Source organism: Anguilla rostrata, chromosome 1, assembly GCF_018555375.3.
Source record: "Anguilla rostrata isolate EN2019 chromosome 1, ASM1855537v3, whole genome shotgun sequence".
Taxonomy (NCBI): Eukaryota; Metazoa; Chordata; class Actinopteri; order Anguilliformes; family Anguillidae; genus Anguilla; species Anguilla rostrata.
In genome coordinates, this window is record NC_057933.1 from 68,180,515 (window position 1) to 68,203,460 (window position 22,946).

The 22,946-nt window shown below is 42.3% G+C and overlaps 1 protein-coding gene across 2 annotated transcripts in view; it reads left to right on the forward strand.

Moving 5' to 3' along the window:
• Positions 1–20,208, forward strand: part of LOC135264081 (transcriptional repressor p66-beta-like) — a 37,319-nt gene extending 17,111 nt beyond the window's left edge. The window contains exons 1-11 of one of the 2 annotated variants that reach the window (XM_064352748.1): positions 3,946–4,210; positions 7,367–7,750; positions 8,023–8,152; positions 8,313–8,444; positions 8,926–9,054; positions 10,926–11,096; positions 11,361–11,712; positions 12,080–12,282; positions 13,311–13,421; positions 13,878–14,085; positions 14,415–20,208. In XM_064352748.1, the coding sequence (XP_064208818.1) occupies positions 7,368–7,750; positions 8,023–8,152; positions 8,313–8,444; positions 8,926–9,054; positions 10,926–11,096; positions 11,361–11,712; positions 12,080–12,282; positions 13,311–13,421; positions 13,878–14,085; positions 14,415–14,551 (1,956 nt within the window). In that variant the 5' untranslated portion in view covers positions 3,946–4,210; position 7,367 and the 3' untranslated portion in view covers positions 14,552–20,208. Of the gene's footprint in view, positions 1–3,945; positions 4,211–7,366; positions 7,751–8,022; positions 8,153–8,312; positions 8,445–8,925; positions 9,055–10,925; positions 11,097–11,360; positions 11,713–12,079; positions 12,283–13,310; positions 13,422–13,877; positions 14,086–14,414 lie in introns of those variants that run through there. The other variant, XM_064352741.1, reaches the window with a different exon arrangement.
• Positions 20,209–22,946: the final 2,738 nt, after the last annotated feature.

Consider the following 22,946-nt stretch of genomic DNA (forward strand, 5'->3'; position numbering starts at 1 on the left):
GGAGTTGGGAACAGATTGGCATAATGACAAAAACAACAGTACCAGGTGTGAAATAATGCGTGTGTTAAATGCTCTGCTCTATATATTGAGGTATAAATGTATTAATTAACCATGCTATAAGAAGGTTAAGTTGAGCCAGGTTGTCAGAAACGACCAGCTCATCAGCAGACCACTGTCCCAATGTTCCCTCATGGGTACCAAGTCTTTAATGACACGTCTACAATCATCTGCTGTTTGCTTTGAGCACAGTACAGTCCATTTATACTTCTCCCTAGTTTTCTGCTTGGTCACTAGTGTTCAGTTTCTCTATAATTGGCTCACATAAATCCTTTGACATTTCATCTTACATTTAGTAAGTTTTTCAATTTTAAGAACACATAATATATATTTTTTTTCCAGTAACAGTCATCAACTACAGACAGGTTGTTTTGCTTTGTCTTTAAGAAAGATGTCCAGAAAAATGTTCAAATGTGATCGTACATAAAGCTTGTTTGATTATTGGTTATTCATTTCTAAAAATGAAAATTCAATCTTGTTTCTTTAAAAAAGATATGGTAAATATCCTTCAAATTTATTCAAATTTAAACTGGTTTATTTCTTCACTTTCACCATGGCAAGCATTTCCATGGCAAGGTCCGAATAACCACCATGTCCTCACATTTCGTGTCTCTTATCCTACTTATGTTTTTCTTAACTGTTTAAGTACCTATCTAAGAAAAATTGCATTAAAATCTTTCAAGCTGGAATCAAAAGTTTAGTACCCAAACTAAATTATGGATGTCATAACAGCTCTATGCCATGTTACACAAGGACAAAACTGGAGTAGACATTTTGTTTTATCCCTGCAGGGTGGTAATGTGAGACATGTAGTGTATCCCCTTGTAATAGTTCTAATGTGCAGCGCACATGTGTGGGGTCATATTCCATTAAAGTTGTTTTCTACAAGGTAATTCCTGTTAAAACAAGCATGCACTGGAAAGGTACTGTACTACTTACACATACAGATGTGTTTGCCTAAGTGTGTACTCTCTCTTGTGCTGACCTCTGCTGACCATTGAATATGTCTTCTCTAGCTTGTCAGGGTATCGATTATGGACAGAAAGCTCTTAATATTTTACAAATTATGATGGAGTTTTATGGGTGAATAATGTGTGTTTTACAAGAACTATTAATGTAATGTTATCCCTTTCAATTAATTTGTTTATATTGAATGTATATGTCTCACCCATTAAAAGCCATTTATCTAGAACTGCATACAGCTAAATATACTGGTCAAAATATTCCTGACTTACAAAAGTTTGTCCACTTGAGCCAACCTTTCTTTAAACACTTGCACACATGGTAGAAAACAGAATCTGCAAAAATGTGAATCAACTTTAGGCATTACATGCAATGATTGTTTGTTTTATATTACTGTTTTAGAAATGAAAGCTTTCAAATGTGGTTGTTGTAGTTTGCTAATTTAGAAAAATCAAATGTTCAAAATGAGTAATAAAATCATTATGTAATAATTATAGCATTGCATTATATTTATATTAAAGTTTCTACACCGATTTATTAAAATGCCCCAGGGCAGGAGTGAACCTAGTTTGGTGATTAATGAAAAGTAATCCTCAAGGTCTCATCACAGTGCCCACCTTTGCACACAGTTTATTCATACACTGGGAAGATACTACTATGATATTCAAACCATGCTTCCAAAAATATGCAGAATTTGTTTAATCCTTTTGTATATATTACAGTGTATTTTAAAACTGATGCTTTCTGCAATGAACACCAGTTATCCTTACAAAAGTCAGCTTAGCACATGTTATGGCATATTGTGCAAAGCACTATTGTGCATTCTTCCTGTTGGAAAACAATAGTTTTAAAGGGTTAGGTTCTGTAGCACATCGATAACTGCTAATTTGCTCCCTGGTATGCAATCCTACATAGATAGGAATCCATGGCCTTCCTGGGAAAAGCTTCTCATGATTCCAGTGGTGTGAGAGGGTCTTCAGGTGGAGATGCTGCTGGCCACCTTGTAACCCTTGGGTGGGGAGAAACTAGCCCCATGTGACCACTAAACAATCTCTGGATGTGTGACTAGAAACGTGGCCATAGCCTGAAACCAAAGCTTGGGTGAATGTATCTCAAACTGAAAACATCCACCAGCAGTGCTTAACAGGGTTGGTGCGCATCATGACTGGATTCTGCTAAGGAGGGCAATGTTTAAATAAATAAATCAATAAATAAAAAAAACCCACCAGAAATGCATTATGGGTCATGCAAAGGTACATGACAGACAAGCATGTGTTCTTATGGTGTAGATTGTGTGAAACGAGCAGCAAGCAGGCTTGTGGATCCATTTCTTGGTGTTGGCTTGTTTGGAAAACAGTTCCAGCTTGTTTTGGCTAGAGGACTTGCGTAAATTAAACCTACGTATGTGTGTGTGGGGGGGGGGGGGGGGGTTAGGGGAACAGATGTGTGGTGGGGGGTGTACTCTTTACAATAGACTGCATCAGCTAGTTGATTGGCAGTCAGTTGTGGTGCATACATAAAGAACTGGGTGACAGTGGGGGGAGGAGTGGTGGAAATTATGAGTTGTCGGTATTCAGGAATGACATGTAAGGAAAGTACCCCATTCTCTCTCTCTGTCTCTCACTCTCGCTGTCACTCTCACCCTCATGCACGCACACACACACACACATTCCCTCACTCTGTCTCTAACTGGCCTTTCTGACTTGCCCCTACACACTCTTCCCTTTTATCACCACCAAAAAAGGGCCTTGGGGCTTGGATATTAAAAATACATTAATGAAAAAAAAAAATCTTAGCTGTCACTACCTCGAAGGGGCCCCCTGAAAGTATGTAGTGTTTATTTTTACTACATGGAAAAAAGAGCATACTGGTACTTTTTTCAGGGCATTGCAGAGCAGGAGGGGGGTTATGTTTATATGGTGCTTTGTTGGCGTGGCACAACTGTAGTAAAATGGAGAGGGGGGGCGAGGAAGGGAACAAAGAGTGCCTTATGTTGGCACGGCCTGTGAAATCTCAGCATGTCTGCTTTTGTGTGGGGCTGCATACAGCTTGAGGCCACGGTACAAAGCGTGTTCTCTCTCTCTCTCTCTCTCTCTCTCTCTCTCTCTCGCTCTCTCTTGCTCTCTCGCTTTCTCACACTCTCTCGCACTCTCATTCTCTCGCTCTCTATTTCTCTCTCTCTGGAGCATTTCAATACTGTGTTCTACTGGTACTGGTGCATTGTGTGTGTGTGTGTGTGTGCGTGTGTGTGTGTGCGTGTGCGCGCGCAAGCGCGTGTGTAGTATCTCCTAATCTCTGTGATGATATCGAATTAAACCACACTTTCTCTTATTTTCACTTTGAGATTAAGGCAGTGAGATGGAAAACGTTCCCCGAGCTCACACGCTGATCTTCCCTCCACCATCTCTCCGTCTGAGCGCCTCTCTTTCCTTCCTTTCGTCCCAGAGCTATACGGAGGCGTCTGGCTGTTGTGTTGGCTGGCAAAGTGCCCAGAACTGTGTGTCTGTTGTGAAGTGCGCGTGTGCGGGTTTGGATGGGGGGTGGGGGTTGGTTGAGGAGAAAGAGTCTGGTTTGTGTAGCAGCTGAGGGAAACAGTCATTATATTATGTAAAGGGGGGGGGGGGGGGCAGCAAGGGGGGGGATGTAAAGACAGACGAGCGCACACACACACACACCACAGGGCAGTTCTGATTGGCTTGTTGGTGCCATGGTTGGTTTGGCTCGGGCTCGCGTGTGCTCGTTCTCCATCTTATTCGAGGTGGGTGGCTCGTCCGGGAGGTTACAGTTTGGATATGTAGGCGTCTTTCTTTTTCACTTTCTTTCTTTCGAATAAAGAAAAACGGCAACTTCTGTGATTCGCTGGTCTGTATATACTGCAAATGAGGGGATTTAAAAAAATATATTTTTTTTAAACGACTGTGACTAGGGTGGAGGATGTGCGGGGTGGGGGTTGTTAATTTGGCCCGATGAGGCATTTTGCTCTAATTATAACCATCCGAGCACCCCTCCCCCGCCCTGTCATCAAATCCTAACCAGGGCTGTTTACTGAGTCACTGGATGGCAGCGAGTTAGTGAAGGCATCGGGATTCAAACCGCTGACTGCCAGCTGTTCAGCCGTTTGGGTCACTGCAGGCTCTCACTGCATCACGAGCTGTTGCTGCAGCGCAGTGCTCGCTCATTGAGAACTGAGGTAAAAACCAAAACGATAAGCGCATGAATCTCCTTGTATTTTAAAGGAATTCCATAGTCCCTTGAAAAGATTAGTTTAATCCAGCCTAAAAGGCGAGGTTAGCGATGCAGCTCTGTGGAATATATTTGTACGCGAAATACTGTGCCGGTATCTGCGAAGCTGACTTTTGATTGTTGTGTACGGCAAAACAGCCCACATAAGCATCACGCTGTTTAAAGCCTTTGGTCGTGAGAGTAATAATTACTATAGGCGTATTCATGCAGAGGCTTTCTGGAGGGATATTCAAAACCTCGACGTTATGTAATTGATTTGGTTATTTTCTGTAGCATTGTGGATTTTATGTTGCTGTCTTTACACAAAAGCTTGAATAATCTTTTTTACAGCATGTTTTTGTTCCTTTCCTTTGGCTGACAATTTCAGGGTTCGACGTGGCCCGGATTCGATCCGAGTTATGCCTGCATATGATCATTCAAAACAATGGCACATGACACATGGCCTAACCTGCCCTGAAAAAATATGCGTGCACATGATTAACTCCGAGGCGAGATGACACATTCACATGTGCGCACTCCAGTACATGGTGATCCAAACATGATCTATTGTGATACCAGCCCTGGAGCGTGTTCTCTTCCATGTGCATATCGTGTTACTGCCATTCTGCCTGGATGAGAATGGAGGTCATGCTAGGCCTGTCTGTCATTGTCCTAATTGAGCTAATGTCATCTTGTAGTCATGCTAAAACACTTTGACACTGGGGTTCTGTTTAGCAACATATGATTGAGGATTTGATAGTTGTTCGGATAATTTTGCTTGCCAGTGTCTTGCGTGCGCACCATATTTCTCTGTCAAATATAACTTTAGTACTAAGGTATTGTCACAATATAAATTTATGATGAATGTATTTTCTTATAGCCAATGGGTTTGATTTCTAAATCAAATCAATTTTATTTGTATAGCACTTTTTACAGTAAACTGTCACAAAGATGCTTTACAGTGGCAGAAAATGAGCAAAAACCAGGCCTGAACCCTCAGATAGCAAGCACATGAGGTAAAAAAAATAATAAAATAAAAAAAACTCCCCGGAAGAAAAGCCCTCAAACAGTGAGAAAACCCATACCAATTTTGGAACTGGAACTGACAGTTTGAAATGCAGACAGACTGACCGGTTGACTAAAAATTTGCATCACTTGCAGGCAGACTGATTATGGTATCAGCTGGCCAAATTATGGATGCCTTATAAATTGGTATTTAAATGGTAAATTTTACGTTTAGTTTTTCCTAATGTTTTGTCTATTGACAGGACATGAGGGAGGGAGAGTCCAAAGTGTGGCTATTAATCAGCTTTTAACATGTTTAAGGTACAAAACAACTTTGACCAAAAAATATTACCCTACAGTGTACCATGTTTGAGATTGTTTTATGCAGTTCTCAGCACAAGTGTCTAGAAAATCTCATGTGTGATAATGTATAAGAAACTCCTTGTTTAAAATGTGTTCAGATTTTCTGAAGGCTTTTCAGTATTTTTATAGCTGTAGACCAATAGATGGATAAATCAATAATATATAAATATCCCCTCAGCCTCTCGTACCCTGTATTTTGCTGCCATGGCTCATGTTGTTGGCTGAGTAGAGGTAATTTGGACTAATATTCTTCTGAATTTCCTTCTGAATTTGATGTGTAATCTACGTCAACTGAAAGCTTGCTGTCTCTGAAACGGTGGAGAGTGGACCGGTGGGGTGGAATGATGGTGTTGGGTTAAAACTGTTCTCCAGCTGCATCTGCACTTATCTGCACTGTTTAAAGTCTTCTTTGTAAGTACAGAATCCATCATTTTGTGTGCAGCAGCTGACTAAGGAATATATACATAATAATTCTTCCGATATCAGCCAAGATGTTCTCGGGGTTTAGAAAAGAATTGTTAGGTGAGGACTGGGTAGGGATTTATTTGCTGAAGATGTCGAGCTATGGTGTGTTAATTTTATACAGATGTGTACACTGTATCTATTTTTATAATATTATTAACACTGCTCTGGAACATGCAAGCATTTTTTAAATATAGTGCATGGATCAGTGGGGAGCACACTACATTTCAATTTTTCAAACCGATTTTTTGACTTGAAATGAGCCAAAATCTTGTGTGAATCTTAACTTCAAACTGCCACCTGTATCGAAAAATTCATAATTTCAGCAAAGCTCAAGGGAAATTATAGTTTATCATTGGCAATAGAGAAGCTCTGAGACAGGGAAGAAGTGTGTTTATGAAGGCATGTTCATTTGTGTGTATCTTTGGGGAGACAGTGTGTTTGAATTATTGTGCTAAGATGGTGTTTCTTCCGTGCAGTATGCCTTCAGGCATGCAGCAAAATCCTTAGGAGCGGCACCTAGCTCGGAGATAGCCAATGAAAACCGCACATTTCACTTTCTGTCAGTGGTGTGTGTCTAAGCTTGGTACGCAAGCTTTCAATATTCCCCTCCCCGCCACCACAACCTCCTGGACATCTTAGGCATTGTGGCTTCCATTTGTTCCCCCGTGGGCCTCATGTCCCTGGATTGCAGTTGCTAACCCTTGTTTTTCTCTTTGACTTCAAGCTGTTTTATTTCCCTTCGGCGTGGTCCAGTTTCAGCCCTTGTTTAGTCCCACCAGTACTCTTGCTCCTTACTTTCTCCTGGTCTCCTCTTTCTTCGCTTCCTGAATCACTTTCTTTATCCCCGTCTTACCCTCGTGTAAGTGAGAAGTCACCTGGGATGCACAGGAAGTTGGCATACAGGTGAACTCCTGATTCAGCTCCAGCATGGGCATCACTGGCTTATCGTTGCCTCTTTGCATCATTACAGTGCAGACTGCTCTTCCTGTCTCTGCCTTTAAGACTGAAACTTTTTTGGGAATTAAATTTAACTCAGGAAACGGGCAGCATTTCCTGTTTATCACAGGTAGCCAGCTGGATTACGCAAAAGCCAAGTCTGTGCTCGGTTCACTAAGCTAAATCTGTGAGGTTGCCTATTTGGGAGCACAGCTGGTGACTTCTGGCTACAACTGCATCGCTCAACAGGCTGGGCCCCGTGTTGCACTCTGCCTGTTAGCCGAGCGCTACCTGGGCTGCTTGGTTCATGTGCTCAGCTTCCTCTTACCGCTCTGCTTCCTCTCTTGTGGCGCAGGATGGAGCGGATGAGTGAGGAGACCCTGCGGATGAACTTGCTGAAGCGCGGCCTGGAGGCCCCGGAGGAGCGGGAGGAGGCCCTGGCCAAGCGGCTCAAGATGGAGGGCCACGAGGCCATGGAGCGTCTGAAGATGCTGGCCCTGCTGAAGCGCAAGGACCTCGCCGGATTGGAGGGGGGCGCCGCCGGGACCCAAGGGGAGGCGAAGGGCTCCCTGGGCGGCGGCCAGGGCCTGGCCGGGCCCTTGTGCTACGAGGAGAAGATGAACGGGAGCCTGCGGGGCGGGTCGGGGGGCCACGGGGCCCACGGGGCCCACGGAGGCATGGGAAAGAGTGGGAAGGAGAACATGGGGGACGAGCCAGTCGACATGAGTGCCAGACGGGGGTGAGTCAGGATGGAGAAAGGGGAGGGGGGGACAGCCCGGGCAGTGCGTGGGTATCAGGGGATGGAAATTTCCATTCCATGGGTTGGAATAGTTTTGGTTTTCACTCCACCACATGTATAATTACTTGATTGAAGTTTTTACTTGGGTTTTTTTTAGCATCTCTAGCGTAGAGCCTGCCTAGGACTCGCCGTCTGAAGTGTGTATTTACTGGAGTCAAACTGAAGGTAAAATATTAGGTCCACTGCTAATTCAGACTTGCTCCGTTTTTCAGGGATGTGGACCGAGACCGCCACACCCCCTCTCCGGACGTGATTGTCCTGTCCGACAACGAGGCCTCCAGCCCCAGGGGGTCCTCCCGTGCTGAGGACAGGCTGAGGGCTGCAAACGTGGAGATGTTCAAGGTACGAGGGGTGGCCGGAGTGGGTGAACAGGAGAGATGAGCTTTAAGTGCTGCTCAGGAGGGCTCTGGTGTGTCAGTGTGGTTTCCCACTCTAAAGTGCGTGTGCGTGTGTGTTTGTGTTTGTGTGCATGTACGTTTGTGCGCATGTCTTGGTGTCCCAGGGCAAGAGCGACGAGGAGCGGCAGCAGATGATCAAAGCCCTGAGAGAGGAGCTGCGTCTGGAGGAGGCCCGGCTGGTGCTTCTGAAGAAGCTGAGGCAGAGTCAGATGCAGAAGGAGAACCTGGTGCAGAAGGTCAGTACACACTCTGCATTCAGCAGCAGTGGGACCTACCAAACTCTTTCTACCCATAGGGGTCTTGTGTGTGCTTGCATGTGCGCGTTTGTATGTGCATGTTTGTTTGTGTGTACACATGTCTGTGTATGAGTGTGTGAATGTCTTGTTTGTGTGTGCGTGCTTTGTATGTGTGTGTGTTCATAAGCCTGTGTGCACGTACGTATGCGTGTGCATGTGTGCGAGCGCACGCATGAGTGTGTGTGTGTGTGTGTGTGTGTGCATGCATGTCTTTTTTGTGCGTGCCTGTTTTGTGTCGGTCTGTGTTCATATGCCTGTGTGTGCATGCGTGTGGTGTGACTCCCCTAAGTGGAACCAAACCGTTGTTTACCATCATGGTTTCCAGTAAAGTCCAGGCCACTGATAAGCTGACGGCAACTGTGCAAGTGCAGAACACCTTGCGCGCGCAGCTCTTCAGTTTGGCCACGCCTCTCTGTTCCAGGTACCGGTGGTCCAGAACGCGGCCTCCTCTGTGCAGCCGTCCGCCATTCACAGTTCCCAGGGTCTGGCCAAACTGCCGGTGCGTCCTGGGCTCCAGAATCCAGAGCCGCAGAACCTGCGCACCCTACAGGTGAGCTCGCTGCTTGTCCCGGTCGTCTGCTGGATTCATTCCTCACATGGCATCCACAGCTCACTTTGTGATTCTGCATGTTTCTGCTTTGGCTCCGTTTGTGTGTTTTCAGTTGGGCTGTTTTTATTGCAGGGTTTTGTGTGGCTTCTTGATTACCCATTTGAGTGACACTATAGACGTTGGCTTGTACAAGGGAGTTCAAGTGGCTTTATTGGTTAATAAAGTTAAACCCACAGAAGCGTCCTGACATATACTGTTGAACCCCCAAGAGGACATGGTCGAAACAAATAAAACTCCGCTCTAAATCACGGCAAAAAAGATGACAAATTTGATTCCCTAATTTAATAATTAGGCCCTCAATTGGCCTTAAATGTATGTCATAAATGGACTTCAAATCATTAATTTGTACCACAAATTACCTTTTTAAAATTGTACCCTTAATTCCCTTAATCTTATAATTCACACCCTCAATACTTAACTGGAAACCTGGTTAAATGAGTAGCTCATGGTTTCAATAATTGCATTGATGATCCAAAATGATAATTTGAGCATTATATAATTAGGGTTCTGAGTAAAGGGTTCAAATAAGGGAATCTATAGACGGTTTCAAGTTGGCAATATAATTGTAAAATGTAATTTCTTAACTTTTTCAGTTTTTCATGCCAAACTTAAAATTTTACTCCAAGTAATTTTCATTGTATTGACATAAAGCGTAACATTTTCAAGCTATTGGTAAAGAAAGCGTAATTTCTCTTGTGTGTATGTGTGTATAAATGCATGTGCAGTGGGAGCACAGATACATTAAATTAGTTTTTAGGTCTCACCAAGGGACCAAGCTTAGAATCTAATTCACTGACATAGCAGAAACGTAGGTTAGCAATATGAGTTCCATATGTAACAAATTACTCACAATGGCTTGCCTGTTCTTGGCCAGTATTCTTGAGAAATAGACCTACCCCCAATGTGTATAATCCTGTGTCGCAGTTGTGTTTCCTTTGTAAAGGCTGCCATCTACTGGCTACAGAGGGTGTAGCCTGGTGGGAGAGTGGCATCATGTGTGGCTGCAAGCGGTCATTAGGGGGCGAGCACCCTGTTGTTTTTCATTTGGCTGTTACTAATGATGAAAGCACCTGCAGTGTGTTGACGCCATTGGTTTTCTCTTCTGGCTTCTAACATTGTCTTCCATTATTATTCAATTCCATAGAATGGCCAAAAACTGAATCAAAGACCGTTTGACTTTGATATAACACACTGGCTAGTAGAAGGGGCCATGGGTATGTCCTCATTTGGTACGCGACAGGGCTTCCATGTTTGTTTTTGTTTGTTTGTTTGTTTGTTTTCAACAAGGCTGTAAATTTCTTCTTCAAACCCTGTTCACTTATATGACAGTCATAACACAGGGCGGGATCGTTTCTCCTTTAAGGAGTATTTCCTTAATTTACATGCAAGTCTGCTTATAGTCAATACATTCAATACAATCTGTTTCTAAGACAGTATTTTATGTATTCACTTGCAAATTTGTTCTGTATCAGTTATTCATTGGTAGGTTATGCATTCAGCAAAATGTGGCTATACAAGCCAATTAGTTCAATTTAACATGCAAATGAGGTAATACTTGATAATCATTGATCCTGTTATTGTGAAATTAGTGTACTTATACAACACATTAAAACGAAGACCCACATTATTTTTTACATATTTCGTTCAAAACTTAAACAATATGGTTACCACAAGCCAAATTCTATCAAATTTTGTTCTTTTTACATTCTTAATCTAAATTAATGAAAAATGAAGTGTTGCTGTTCAGTTTTAGTTTTTCTTTTCCTGTCTTAAGTCGATCTTTCCCAACTTCCCCTTGTCCTGCATCACAGGGGCACACAGTGATCAGGTCAGCTGCCAATGCCTCCCTTCCACAAATGATGATGTCACAGAGGGTCATTGCCCCCAACCCAGCCCAACTGCAGGGCCAGAGGGTGCCCTCCAAGCCTGGCATGATGCGATCCGCTACAGGAAACATGAACAATGCAGTCGGATACCAGCAGGTAATGGTCCTGTTTCCTGTGGCCAGGGAAATGGAGAACTAGGCCCTGGGTTTTGGGACCATGTTATGCCAGTCAGTCTGATCAAAAGGGAAATGAAAAGCCACTACTGTAACTGGTGTTGCTTACATTGATCTTTAAAAAGCTTTACTATGGTGAGCTCTAATAGTCCATGAATGTTGTGGCAAAGGGGTTGATTTTAGCTTTTTTTAATTGGGTGTGAGTTGGCCTCTTGCTTACCACTTGGTCTGTCCCATTGCAATACAGACCTCCAGCCAGCAGGTGTCAGCCTCCCAGCGATCTGGATCCTCTGCCATCTACATGAACCTGGCTCACATGCAGGCAGCCGGGGCTGGCGGAGTCGGAGGGGTGACAGGTGTGGGCGCTGTCAGTCCCTCTCCCCTGCCCAGTCCGGGGGCGGGGTCCCTGTCAGATTCAGTCAGCAGCCAGGCGGCCGCCAAGCTGGCCCTGCGCAAACAGCTGGAGAAGACCCTGCTGGAGATCCCACCCCCCAAACCACCCGCACCCCTGCTGCACTTCCTGCCCTCAGCCGCCAACAGCGAATTCATCTACATGGTGGGCTTGGAAGAGGTGGTGCAGAGTGTCATCGACAGCCAGGGTAGGTGGGGACTCTGAGGGGGAAAATGGGTTGGTGGCCAGGGCATCATGAGTTAAGGTAGTAATTTTGTTTTTGTGTGTCACTGAAAGAAGAATCTATACATTTTAAGGATGTACAAATGCTACACTGAAAAGATTGAAATGTGTCATAGAAAATGCCAGGAAAACAACTTTAGGCATGATTTGGGATTTTGCTGAGTAGAGCTGGAGTCGGTTCCATCTCAATTCAGTATATTAACTGAAATTCATTTCATTAATTTGAGGCTCTTGTAGTTGCTTATGGGCTGCTGAATTGGACTGAATTGAGATGGAAAGCGCCCCTCCAGTACTGGGACTGACTGCTCCGCCTCGCTCTCCCATCTCCACAGGTAAATTACGTGGGCCGCTGTCCCGCATGGATCCCTTCATGTGCGCCCAGTGCAGGACGGACTTCACTCCGCACTGGAAGCAGGAGAAGGGCGGGCGCATCCTCTGTGAGCAGTGCATGACATCCAATCAGAAGAAGGCCCTGAAGGCCGAGCACACCAACCGTCTGAAGAACGCCTTCGTGAAGGCCCTGCAGCAGGAGCAGGTCAGCCGTTTCCCTTTCTCTTTGTCCATGCTATCCCTTCCTGTGTCCTTTGTAGGACATAATAACCAACTGCCTTCAAATACTCCCAAAATGGCAGGGTTCCAGGTTTAGCTCTTTAACTGCATTTGAAGCCGTCTTGTGCCCACAAACGACGGCTACCTAGCCTTGCTGAAGTGTCCCACCTGCTTCTGGATTTTCCCCGCAGATTAACATTTTCAGATGTGTTTGTTAGCTCATAGAATTTTTTATTTACCAGATGAGTGACAAGCGAATGGCTTCATGGGAAGAATACTGATTTTAAACTGGGTTTGAAAGGATGGGATGCAGAAAAGCCGGTGATGCCGACCGATATTGTATGAAAGCCTCTGCCATTAAACAGCAAAGTCTAAGTGTTTAATAGCCATAATTATATGGTACCAGCTATGATAGGTGGTTGCTGCATTTTGATGATGTCAGTTACCTGAGATGTATAATGTGTGTTGTGTGTTCATAACAATGATAAATACAGTTTATTTATTTGCAGTTTATTATTACAGTTGGTAAAAACGGTATGAGTGACAATCTCTGTTTTAGTATGATGTGTTAAACTCAGTCAACAGAGTTAGAAATAAGGTATTCCATCACATAGAGAAACAGGTCCAGGCAGTATGTGTGGCATTATTTATATCCTGTTCTATCATTTCAAAGTTGGTTTACGATAAGCGCTCTTTTCAGCTCAAAGTAAACAAGGTGATCCTCTGCAGTATCAAAAGGTAGTAAACTTTCATGTGCTAGGTCAGGTTCGGGTTAGATGTGCATGCAAGCACAATCAATAAGGGATTGAATAAAACAAGTCCATGGCTTGAGCATTGGTTTTTCATTTTAAACATTTGTCTGTCCGTTTCTGCACACTGACCTTCTTATGGTCTTGTATGTCCAATCAAATGTGTGTGTGTGTGTACGTGTTTTTCTGCGTGTGTGTGTGCGTGCACGTACGTATGCGCGTGCGTGTGTCTGTGTGTGCGCGCGCGTGCATGTGTGTGTCACAGGAGATTGAACAGAGGCTCCAGCAGCAGGCCGCTCTGTCCCCTAGCTCTGCCCAGACTGTCCCCAGCGTCAGTAAGACTGAAACCATGATCCGACACCATGCGCTCAGACAGGTATGGCAGCCGCTCAGAGCCTTTTCCTTACCGACAGTCTCCAAGCCTTCTCACAGACACACTCTTACTGTGGTACCTGGCCTTGTGTCAGTGCCTTACGTTGACCATTTCTTCTGTGCTGTCTACTTGTGCAATATTTGTATTTGTGAGTATTTATAGATTAATGAGTAATGATGTCCTGGATTACCACATAAACTAATTGATGCTGTATGTCACATAGATGCAAGGGGCATTACCTCCTTGCATGTGATAGTTGCACATTGTGTTTTGGAAGGATCTATGCTTTATGCCCATGTGCAAGGCATCCCTTAAGACCCTGATGTGGTTATACGCACTGTTGGAATGAGTGCTGTGGTGCGTGTGTTAAAAATACAGCACCAGTGTTGTATTTATTTAATAGTATTTTTTGTGAGGCGGGCCTCCCAAACTGTCTCTCCCCGTCTGTGCGTGCTGCAGGCGCCCCAGCCCCAGGCCACCCAATCGCAGGCCTCTCTGCAGCGCGGGCTCAGCAGCTCCGCCCGGGGAGTGCTGTCCAACTTCGCCCAGGCCTCCCAGCTGTCAGTGGCCAGCAGCCTCCTGGGCATGACGGGCAAGCAGCGGTGCGGCGGCGGCGGCGGGAGCCGGGCACAGCACGACAGCCGGCGCCAGCTCTACAACATCCCCGGTGAGAGGGCCTCCTCGCCGCGCCTCGGACGGGCCGACCGTGGGCCAGTTACAGGCCTTTTTAGGAAGAGCTTTAGACTGCGGAGAACCGTAATGGGTGGAAAGGTGCTGTATAGCAGTGGCTCACTGCATAAACTGTCACAGTACCAGATGCAGAGAGGGGGCTGCTTTGTGCCATTACTAATGCGGAAAAGAGTAGCAGCTTTTCAGCCAGCTCAACTAGAACACTCTGTGGGTACTGCCGGCTGTGATTAACCTCTTTCTCTCCCCCCCCCCCCCCCCCCCTCTTTGTCTTCCTCTCTCTCTCTCACTATCTCTCTTCGGTTTTAGGGGTGAACATTGCTTACCTGAACCCTGGAAGTGTGGGGGGGCACAAAGCATCCAGCCTGGCTGATCGGCAGAGAGAGTACCTGCTGGACATGATCCCGCCTCGGTCCATATCGCAGTCCATTACTGGACAAAAATGAGCCTGCCCTCCCCCTCCCACCCACACTGCAACGCACCCCACCCCCATCCCGTCGCATGCAGTGCCTGTCAGTGTGCCTACCAACTAACCTGTAAAAACGACACAATCAACGAGAAAAAAAGCCACCAAACTGTCAGTGCATCTGAAGTTACTTTCTTACTACATGTATTGCAGATCTTCTTATTACTATTATGACTATATTACTGCTACGGTTGTTACCATTATTATTGTTGTTGTTGTTGTCAAGTCCTTTGGCTCTCATTTGAACCTTTCCCTTAACCCTTTGCTTTCTGCCTTGGGGGAAGCGGAGGGAATTGAAGCAGAGTGGTCCACAATTTATTTTTCCCTTTTTATTAGTTAATACATTTATAGTTTCATTGATTTGCTACTCCCAGGATTGTAACAAGCTTTTCCTGTGTTTGGGATTGTGTAAGCTCCCATATTGCATAAGGAGGATTCCTGCTTGGCCGAATTGGCTCCTCATCCTTGCCCTGGAGCCCTGAGTTGCAGAACGGGTTCTGGAAGAGCCCTCCCAACATGGGGCAGAGGAACGCTTGATAATTCTGGATAAAAATGAACAGACCAGGAAGAAGAAGAAGGCCTTTGTTTTAAAAAGGTTTCAGTAATGGTTCATCATATTCATCTCAACTTGACCATTTAAAAGATGGAGAAGGAAGACCAGGAATGCAGTCTATGAAAATCCTGTCAGACAACCAGGGGGAGACTTACTAAACAAGGCTCGGGTTGAAGGGCTAATGTTGAGAAGAGGGGACAATGCAGTCGATAGGTCATTCTGTTGCATTTCATTGGCCAGTTAAAGCAAAGTGGACAATGTTAAAGATGCGGAAGTTGAAATGAAGGCTGTAGAAGCCCATTAGTCTGAATTCTGTGACATTGGAGCTGATTGGTGGATCTGAGCTCGGTATTCCAATCAAATCCAGTGGATAGTGGGAATACTGGATCACTAGCATGAGATGAAACAAACTGCCCTGTTAAAAGTGGAAAGATTGCACGAATCATAAATTGAAGCGCTTATATTGAAAATTGCCACAAGGTCCACTGTACACAGTGAGAGGTGGAAGGATGTGAGAGGGGTACCTCAGATTTCCACTGTCGTGTCTTTGGTCATGTTGCTAGCATGTTTGTGCACAACAGGAACAGCCCAGAAGAGTCTTTGCCTTGCCCTTTTTTGGCATTCATGTTAAGATTAGTCTTTCAGTTGGGGCGCTGTCTGCTATGATTCACCTTGCTGCGTGCTTTGCAGACTGGAGGCTCCTCAAAGGGACGAAGGGACGAAGACATTTCAGCCGCCATTCTGACTGTTCTGACGTCTCCCTTACAATCGGTTGTGTATCTGAGAGGTACTCTTCAGGGAGACGATAATAAGAATCATAATTTTTAAAAATTAATGCAACTTTAAAGTATCTATATGGGTATTTATGTAGATGGCTAGATGGGGTTATACAATGAGGTGATTATGTCTATAATAACCGGATATGGGTCAATCAGTCTGTTAAGGTAATGCACAGGAGTAGCCTTTCTTCAGGAGCACTTTTTTCTGTAAAGAAAGGAAGATATAGAGAATCAATGCCACAGGAGAAGGGGTTATCTTGAGTGTCTGTGAGACTGCTGGGAGAGCCCTCACACCTGTTAAACCTGTAAAACAAAAGTTTTGAGTGGCACTGGTGTTCACATATATTAACAATATTGTGGTTTCCAGTTTCATATTTTAGTGTGAAAATATGCTGCCGGTTGCTTTTTTCTTTCTTTTTATTCAATTGTTGGTAGATCGGAAGACTGGAGACAAGCCAAGGCTGGTGTTGCTTGACTGCAGAAAAGCTGCGCAGAAGGACTGCGTTTGTTTCAATTCTCTGATGATGGTGACCCTCCAATATCAGGTCTGTCAGGAAAAAACACCTCCTGTTTCTGAGTATAAATTCCCCTGATGTAGCTTTCAAGGTCTACTGTCATGACACTGACAGTGTTGAATCTATGAGCAGTGTTACACTGGGGCGGGGGGGAGGCGTGGACATGGGTTTTTCTGTCAGTCAGAGTTTGGCACAGGAGAAAGGGATGCGGACGGAGGCGTCGAGACAGGAAGTGGATTTAGGAGAGGTCAAAGTACTGTAGGGGAGAGTACGGGACGCCGCAGTATCTTGTCCCTTCTCGTTTTAAACCATCTTGCGTGACTCCAGAGATGGCACGTTGTCTGGGTCCGCCGTGCGCGAACCACAACGCAAACCAAAGCATGATGGGAAGAGCTGCGGTCGCTCGGCAGTGCCTTTTCTCTCACGGTCTTCCCCTGCCACATCTGCTTCCTACAGGACTCCAGTCCTGCGTTCTGTTGCACTCAGAGGGACTATGTTGGATTCCTATCGCTGGTTTTCAAATGAACGTAGTGGGGAGTGAGAGATGTTCTGCATGTGCCAGCATATCAGCTGAGCCCCATTCTCAACCCAGGCTTTGGTGTCAAAACAGTCCAGTGTCCCAATATGATGACATGAAGCGCCCCATGAAAATATCCTGGTGGGCAAGCTTGAACCACAGGTGCAATATTTGGAGACGCAGGGAAGATTACACTCAGAAGAGATTAATTTTGTTTGTATTTATTTGAGAATAAATTAGCGCATCCCTAAGCTGGTTAGTACAGGACACAGTGGCTTTTTTTTCTTTGTATCTTATGACTTTTTGTTACGAGGATGATTTGTTTTCTTTGTCTCTCTTTGGTTGCTCAAATAGTATTGGATTATCTTGTTTCTGTTCTATGTGTGTCACTGCGAAGACTGACCTTGTATATTGAAATAAATCTCTTGCTATGCTATATGCATCCTTGTACTTATGTTTTAATATCGATCAGGAAAAAAAAATGAGCTGAAAAAGTAATTTTTAAATGTCAGTTCTTTTTTGGATTTTTTTGTTTTAATCTCGTTTGCTGGCTTATTAATTTAGATTTGTTTGGTTGTTTTGTAATACAGAAAAGCAAAATGTAAACAAAATTTGTTTGAACTATGAAATAAAATGACAATATTTGCTAGGCCAGAATGAATAATAATGACTTATTGTATATATGCTTTTTTCTCCTTGGATGAAAAGAGAAAATAAATTCAAATGGTTGTATATTGTGTAGAAAAGCAAACAAAAGCCATGAATATTGTGAAGCTTGTCATTTCGTTTTGTGATCACTGTGTATTATTGTGCAACAAATGTGCAAAATGTATGGGGTTATAATTCTCCTGTTTTCAATTAGCTCTAAAAAATTCGTTTTCACCTTACTGTATTTTTTTCCCTAGTATTTAGTGGCAGTCCGATCAATATCCCGATGAGGAGTTCTTTGATCCGTTTTCAGCTTAAACGTACAAGTTATTGGGTGTTCCCTTGTTTTCATGTGTCAATAACATTTGACAATGCACACAGTTTTTCATTTTGGATTGTTTTCTGATTAATCCATGCAAACTGCTCAGTTTAGGACTTGGAGTGGAGCAAATGACTGGATGGGGAAATACTCTCAATAAAAAGAATAGCATTTATACTTTTTAGGTTATGCATAGTTCCCAAATGCTTATGTAAGCTGACTGAACTTCTCACATGTTTTTAATGATCTGGGGGCGTAAATGAGGTCTCTCAGTTATTGAAATTGTCAATAGACTGGTTTATGTGTCACAAGCAAATCTAGCCTATCAAATGAAAATTAAAAGACGTGAATTGAATTCATTTATACGTATGTTTGCAATCAGCACTGAAATCAATTCAATGGAAACTCTTTAAAAGTTATATGTACAAATCAGGCTTTTATTAGCTAATGTGTGCACCTATAAAAGAAAGTTACTTACTTTTAAAAAGAATGGCCATGGCAAATGTGATATGTTGTCACTGCCTGACATATATACTCGATGTCAAATGTAGCCACTATTGGCTAGAACTTTTCCAGTATCATTTCTCAGTTAGGAGTGTTCCGTTATTAGATTTTTTTATTTGTTTTTTTGTTTTTTGTTTGGTGGGGGGGGGGTGGGTGGACTCTTGACCCAGTTCTTGGCTGGAACATATTCTACTTTTTTTTTTTTTTTTTCGTTTTGCTTTTTCTTTCCCTCTGCCTTGTATTAAAGCCCAGTGAATTGGGAGTTTTCTTTTTGAATTTATTTCTGGATGTTATGGCTAGATTTGTTCGTCTTGCTGATGATATTTTTCTTAGCATTATTAGTTGAAATTATGCGGAGCTGAGTGGAATATGGTCCTATCATTTCAGTGAATTTACAAAGTTAAGTTACCAATGAAAGATACTGAAATGTGACCATTATTTTACATACTTATCATTTTTCATACTTTTATTTTCATCAATGAACTTCAAAATGAATTGTTTCTCCTAAACAAGCCACTCCACAAAACAGTTGGACATTAATGTAAAATACTGTAATTAATATCCATGTGTGTGGGGGGGGACCCAACCAGTCACTATTGATCTGTATTTACTGAATGGGAACAATGAAAATCAGTCAAATATTGAAGTTAATTTAATTTTAAAGCAAAATAAATGAAGCAGTTTTGATTTGATTTAATTTCATCTTTAACCCAGACTATTTGCACATCCTTGGTATTTAGAATAATAAATAAATAAACAGATAAATGCTGTTTGAATACTTCCAGTTGATTAATATTAATTATGCATTGACTGAAAAAATAATTTTGGAGGAAATAACTTTGTAATATTTATCTCTTGCAAGCTATGTTTAGTAAAGGATGGAACAGTTTACATCTTGAATGTGTCAGTATGTGTGCAACTTCATTGAATGCTCACTGGCTTGTAGTTTTTATGAACCTATTCATTATATTTTATATGAGTGTATATCTAAGCTCATAGCACCTACCTACAAAAATAAATATTAGGTAGGTTTAGCTGAGTGCTGTACATTGAAAAATTTCATAACTTTATTAAAAATTGATGCAATTTACATTTCCTTTGCAGTGGCTTTGAGTATTTGTCTGTAATCTGTTCTTGCTGCTATGTTTATTGCTTGTAATGTTGGTGGAAAGACTTCAATGCCACACCCAAACACTCATCAGTATTGTCATATCAGGCATCTAATCACAATACAAAATATACATGAGGTAGTAAGAATTTCAATGTTTTTTCTAGTTACAACTCATAATGGTTCAGCCATTTATTTATTCATGTATTTTTTGATGCTGTGAATTTTCTCTGATTTGTCTGAACTATGTACTCTTCCTTTGGTTGTTATTCGTGAGCTGTAGTCTTTAAGTGTGCCAGCGTACATATATGCAGCGGCTGCTTTATTACGTACACCTATCTGGCACCAGGTAGGACCCCCTTCTCCCTCCAGAACAGCTTGACTTCTTTATGGCATATATTCAACAGGAAATATTCCTTAGAGATTTCGGTACATGCTGACTCGATAGCATCATATAGTGATGGTAAAGCGAAGCTGTCTAGAGCATTGAACCGTTCCTCTGAACTGTATGGAAAAAGGATTCATTACTCAAAGCTTTTATACACAGTGCCGGATAGTGGCATCTGGTAGTCAAAAGGACAAAGAGCAACTATTTAACAACTTTTTTTAACTATGGTTTTCAATAATGAGCGTAACTAGTAGTGCCAATAATGTTGTTTGGGCGTATTTCTACAAATAAAGAATATCAACGTCTTATGTGGCTACATCTCATATTTGATAGTTCACTTGCTGACTGAAACTCACATAGGGTTGTTCATATTTTGCCTTGCCATTTGCCTATTATTTAATAGGCAAGGATTATGTAGGCTTTGTATTTGAATTTGGAATCAAGATACTATTGCTTAGTGGTGGTTGTGGGGTTGACAGTGCTTCATGAATTGGGCAGTGAGTGTGTGTGGTGTGTGTGTGGTGTGTGGTGTGTGGTGTGTGTGTGTGTGTGTGTGTGTGTGTGTGAGAGTGAAATTACTCTTTAATTAGTTTATTTATTCGCATTGTTTTCTGGACAGAGCGACCTGATGTGTCTAAGAGGGGCACAGTCTTGAACAACACGTACACTTTGCGTTCTCCCACAAGATACCATGTGACTGACAATAGACAGGAAATCATGGTTGTCTGAAACTAAGTTTTGCTAGAAGAGGAGGGCCTATGGCTGCGTCCATAACGTTTACTGTGTGGTTTCTGTGCTCATTTTAGCAGTAAGAGAGTTACACCTTAAACATTTCTAGGTTTGTTTGTGAAAGGTAAGAAGCTTACTCTTCAGACATTGTTTTCAGTTTGACATTTGGTGTGTGGACACTATTGTGTGTATTATTTTGAGAAGTTGATTTTGTATTATAATGATGAAGAAGACTCAACTGAGCATAATTAAAAGGTTTGATTTTATTGATGAGGGCGAAAGGTATGACTGCAACTTTCATGGTGCGCATATTATCTCCGACAGTATCTACTTTAGAAAACATTTTCCTCCCAACAGCAGTCTGAATTCAAAATTTTTCGCCTTTTTTGTACACCTAAATGTTATTTTTACATTCTATGGTATTCGTTTATTTGGACTACAGAACGCCTCGAGGCAAATGGTAGCTTTTATAATATGAGGTGCAACGTGTCAAAAAACTTTCTGTTTTTTGTCTTGTAAAAAAAGAATTCTAGTGTAGCCAGCATTAGCTGTGTAAAAGTGACGTAACCAGTGCATAATATATATTTATAATTACTATTTAATTAATAAATGGGGGGGGTTTACTGTATTTCTTTTCTAGTATTTAGTGCCGGTCCTATCAACATCCCGATGAGGAGTTGTTTGAGCCGTTTCCAGCTCAAATATGCAAGTTATTGTTTGTTCCCTCCATTTGATGTATCAGTAAGTGTCAATGCACACAGTTTCATTTTGGATTGTTTTCTGATTAATCCATGCAAACTGCTCAGTTTAGGACGTGGAGTGGAGCAAATGACTGGAGTGGTGGAAATACTCTCAATAAAAAGAAGTAAAAGCATTTATACTTTTTAGGTAATACATACTTCCCAAAATGCTTATGTAAGCTGACTGAACTTTTCATATGTTTTTTAATGATCTGGGGGAGTCAATGAGGTCTCTCTGTCATTGAAATTGTCAATGAATAGATTGGTTTATGTGTCACAAGCAAATCTGGCCCATCAAACGAAAGTTAAAATGGAACTAGCAATCAAAGTGAGGTAGAAAGCACTCCTACCCTGAAAAAGCTGTGTGAATTGACTTCATTCATACGTATGTTTGCAATCAGCATTGGCATCAATTCAATGGAAACTCTTTAAAAGTTATATGTACAAATCAGGCTTTTATTTGGTTATGTGTCCACCCATAAAAATGAAAGTTACTTATGCTTAAAACGAATGCTCGTGACAAATGCAATATGTTGTCACTGCTCACTCAAGGTCAAATGTTGCCAGTATTGACTAGAACTTTTCTATTATCATTTCTCAGTTAGGAGTCTTCCGGTACTTCCAGGGGGCAAGTAATCTTCTGACCCAGTTCTAAGCTGGAAAGTATTCTGCTGTTTTTTTTTTTTTTGTTTTTTGTTTCTTTTCCTCTGCCTTTTACTAAATCCCTGTGAATTGGGAGTTGTCATTTTGTTTTTGTCATTTGTTTCTAGATTTTATGGGTATATTTTTCATCTTGCTGGTGATATTTGTCTTAGCATTATTAGCTGGAGTTATGTACAGTTAAGTGGAATAAGGTCCTATCATTTCAGTGGATATACAAAGTTATCAATGAAAGATACTGAAATATGAGTAGTATATTACATACTTTTTATTTTCATCAATGAACTTCAAAATGAATTGTTTCTCCTAAGCAAGCCACTCCACAAAACAGTTAGACATTATTGTAAAATACTGTATTAAATATCAATGTGTGCAGGGGGGAGCCAACCAGTCACTACTGATCTGTATTCACTGAATGGGAACAATGGAATTCAGTCAAATATTGAAGTTAATTAATTTTTTAAGCAAAATATATAAAGCAGTTTTGATTTGATTTAATTTCATCTTTAATCCAGACTATTTGCACATCCCAAAGTTTCCGCTGGTAAGGTTTTGCTGTGGCGTGGCGCCATGGCAAAATCCTTGCCGCCACACCATAACAAAAAATATAATTAAATAAATGAAATAAAAAAATTATATATATTACTGTATATGGCCTATATATTAAATTCATAAATTAAAAATGTTAAACTTTCTAAATATTTCTGCCTAAATGGGCTTTCAAAACCATACTGTCGCGTCTACATATTTATTTTCAAAAAGAGCCTAGGCCGCGCGCTCCGTGCTTGCTCCTTTCTGAGGTGGTCGGATGACTTGCAGCGCGCGAAGGTCACACTGTCAAAAGTGTCACTTTTTTTTCTTCAGTGATCGAAAGACTACGAAAAGGCAGGTAGTGACGCTTCAAACATTACAAAA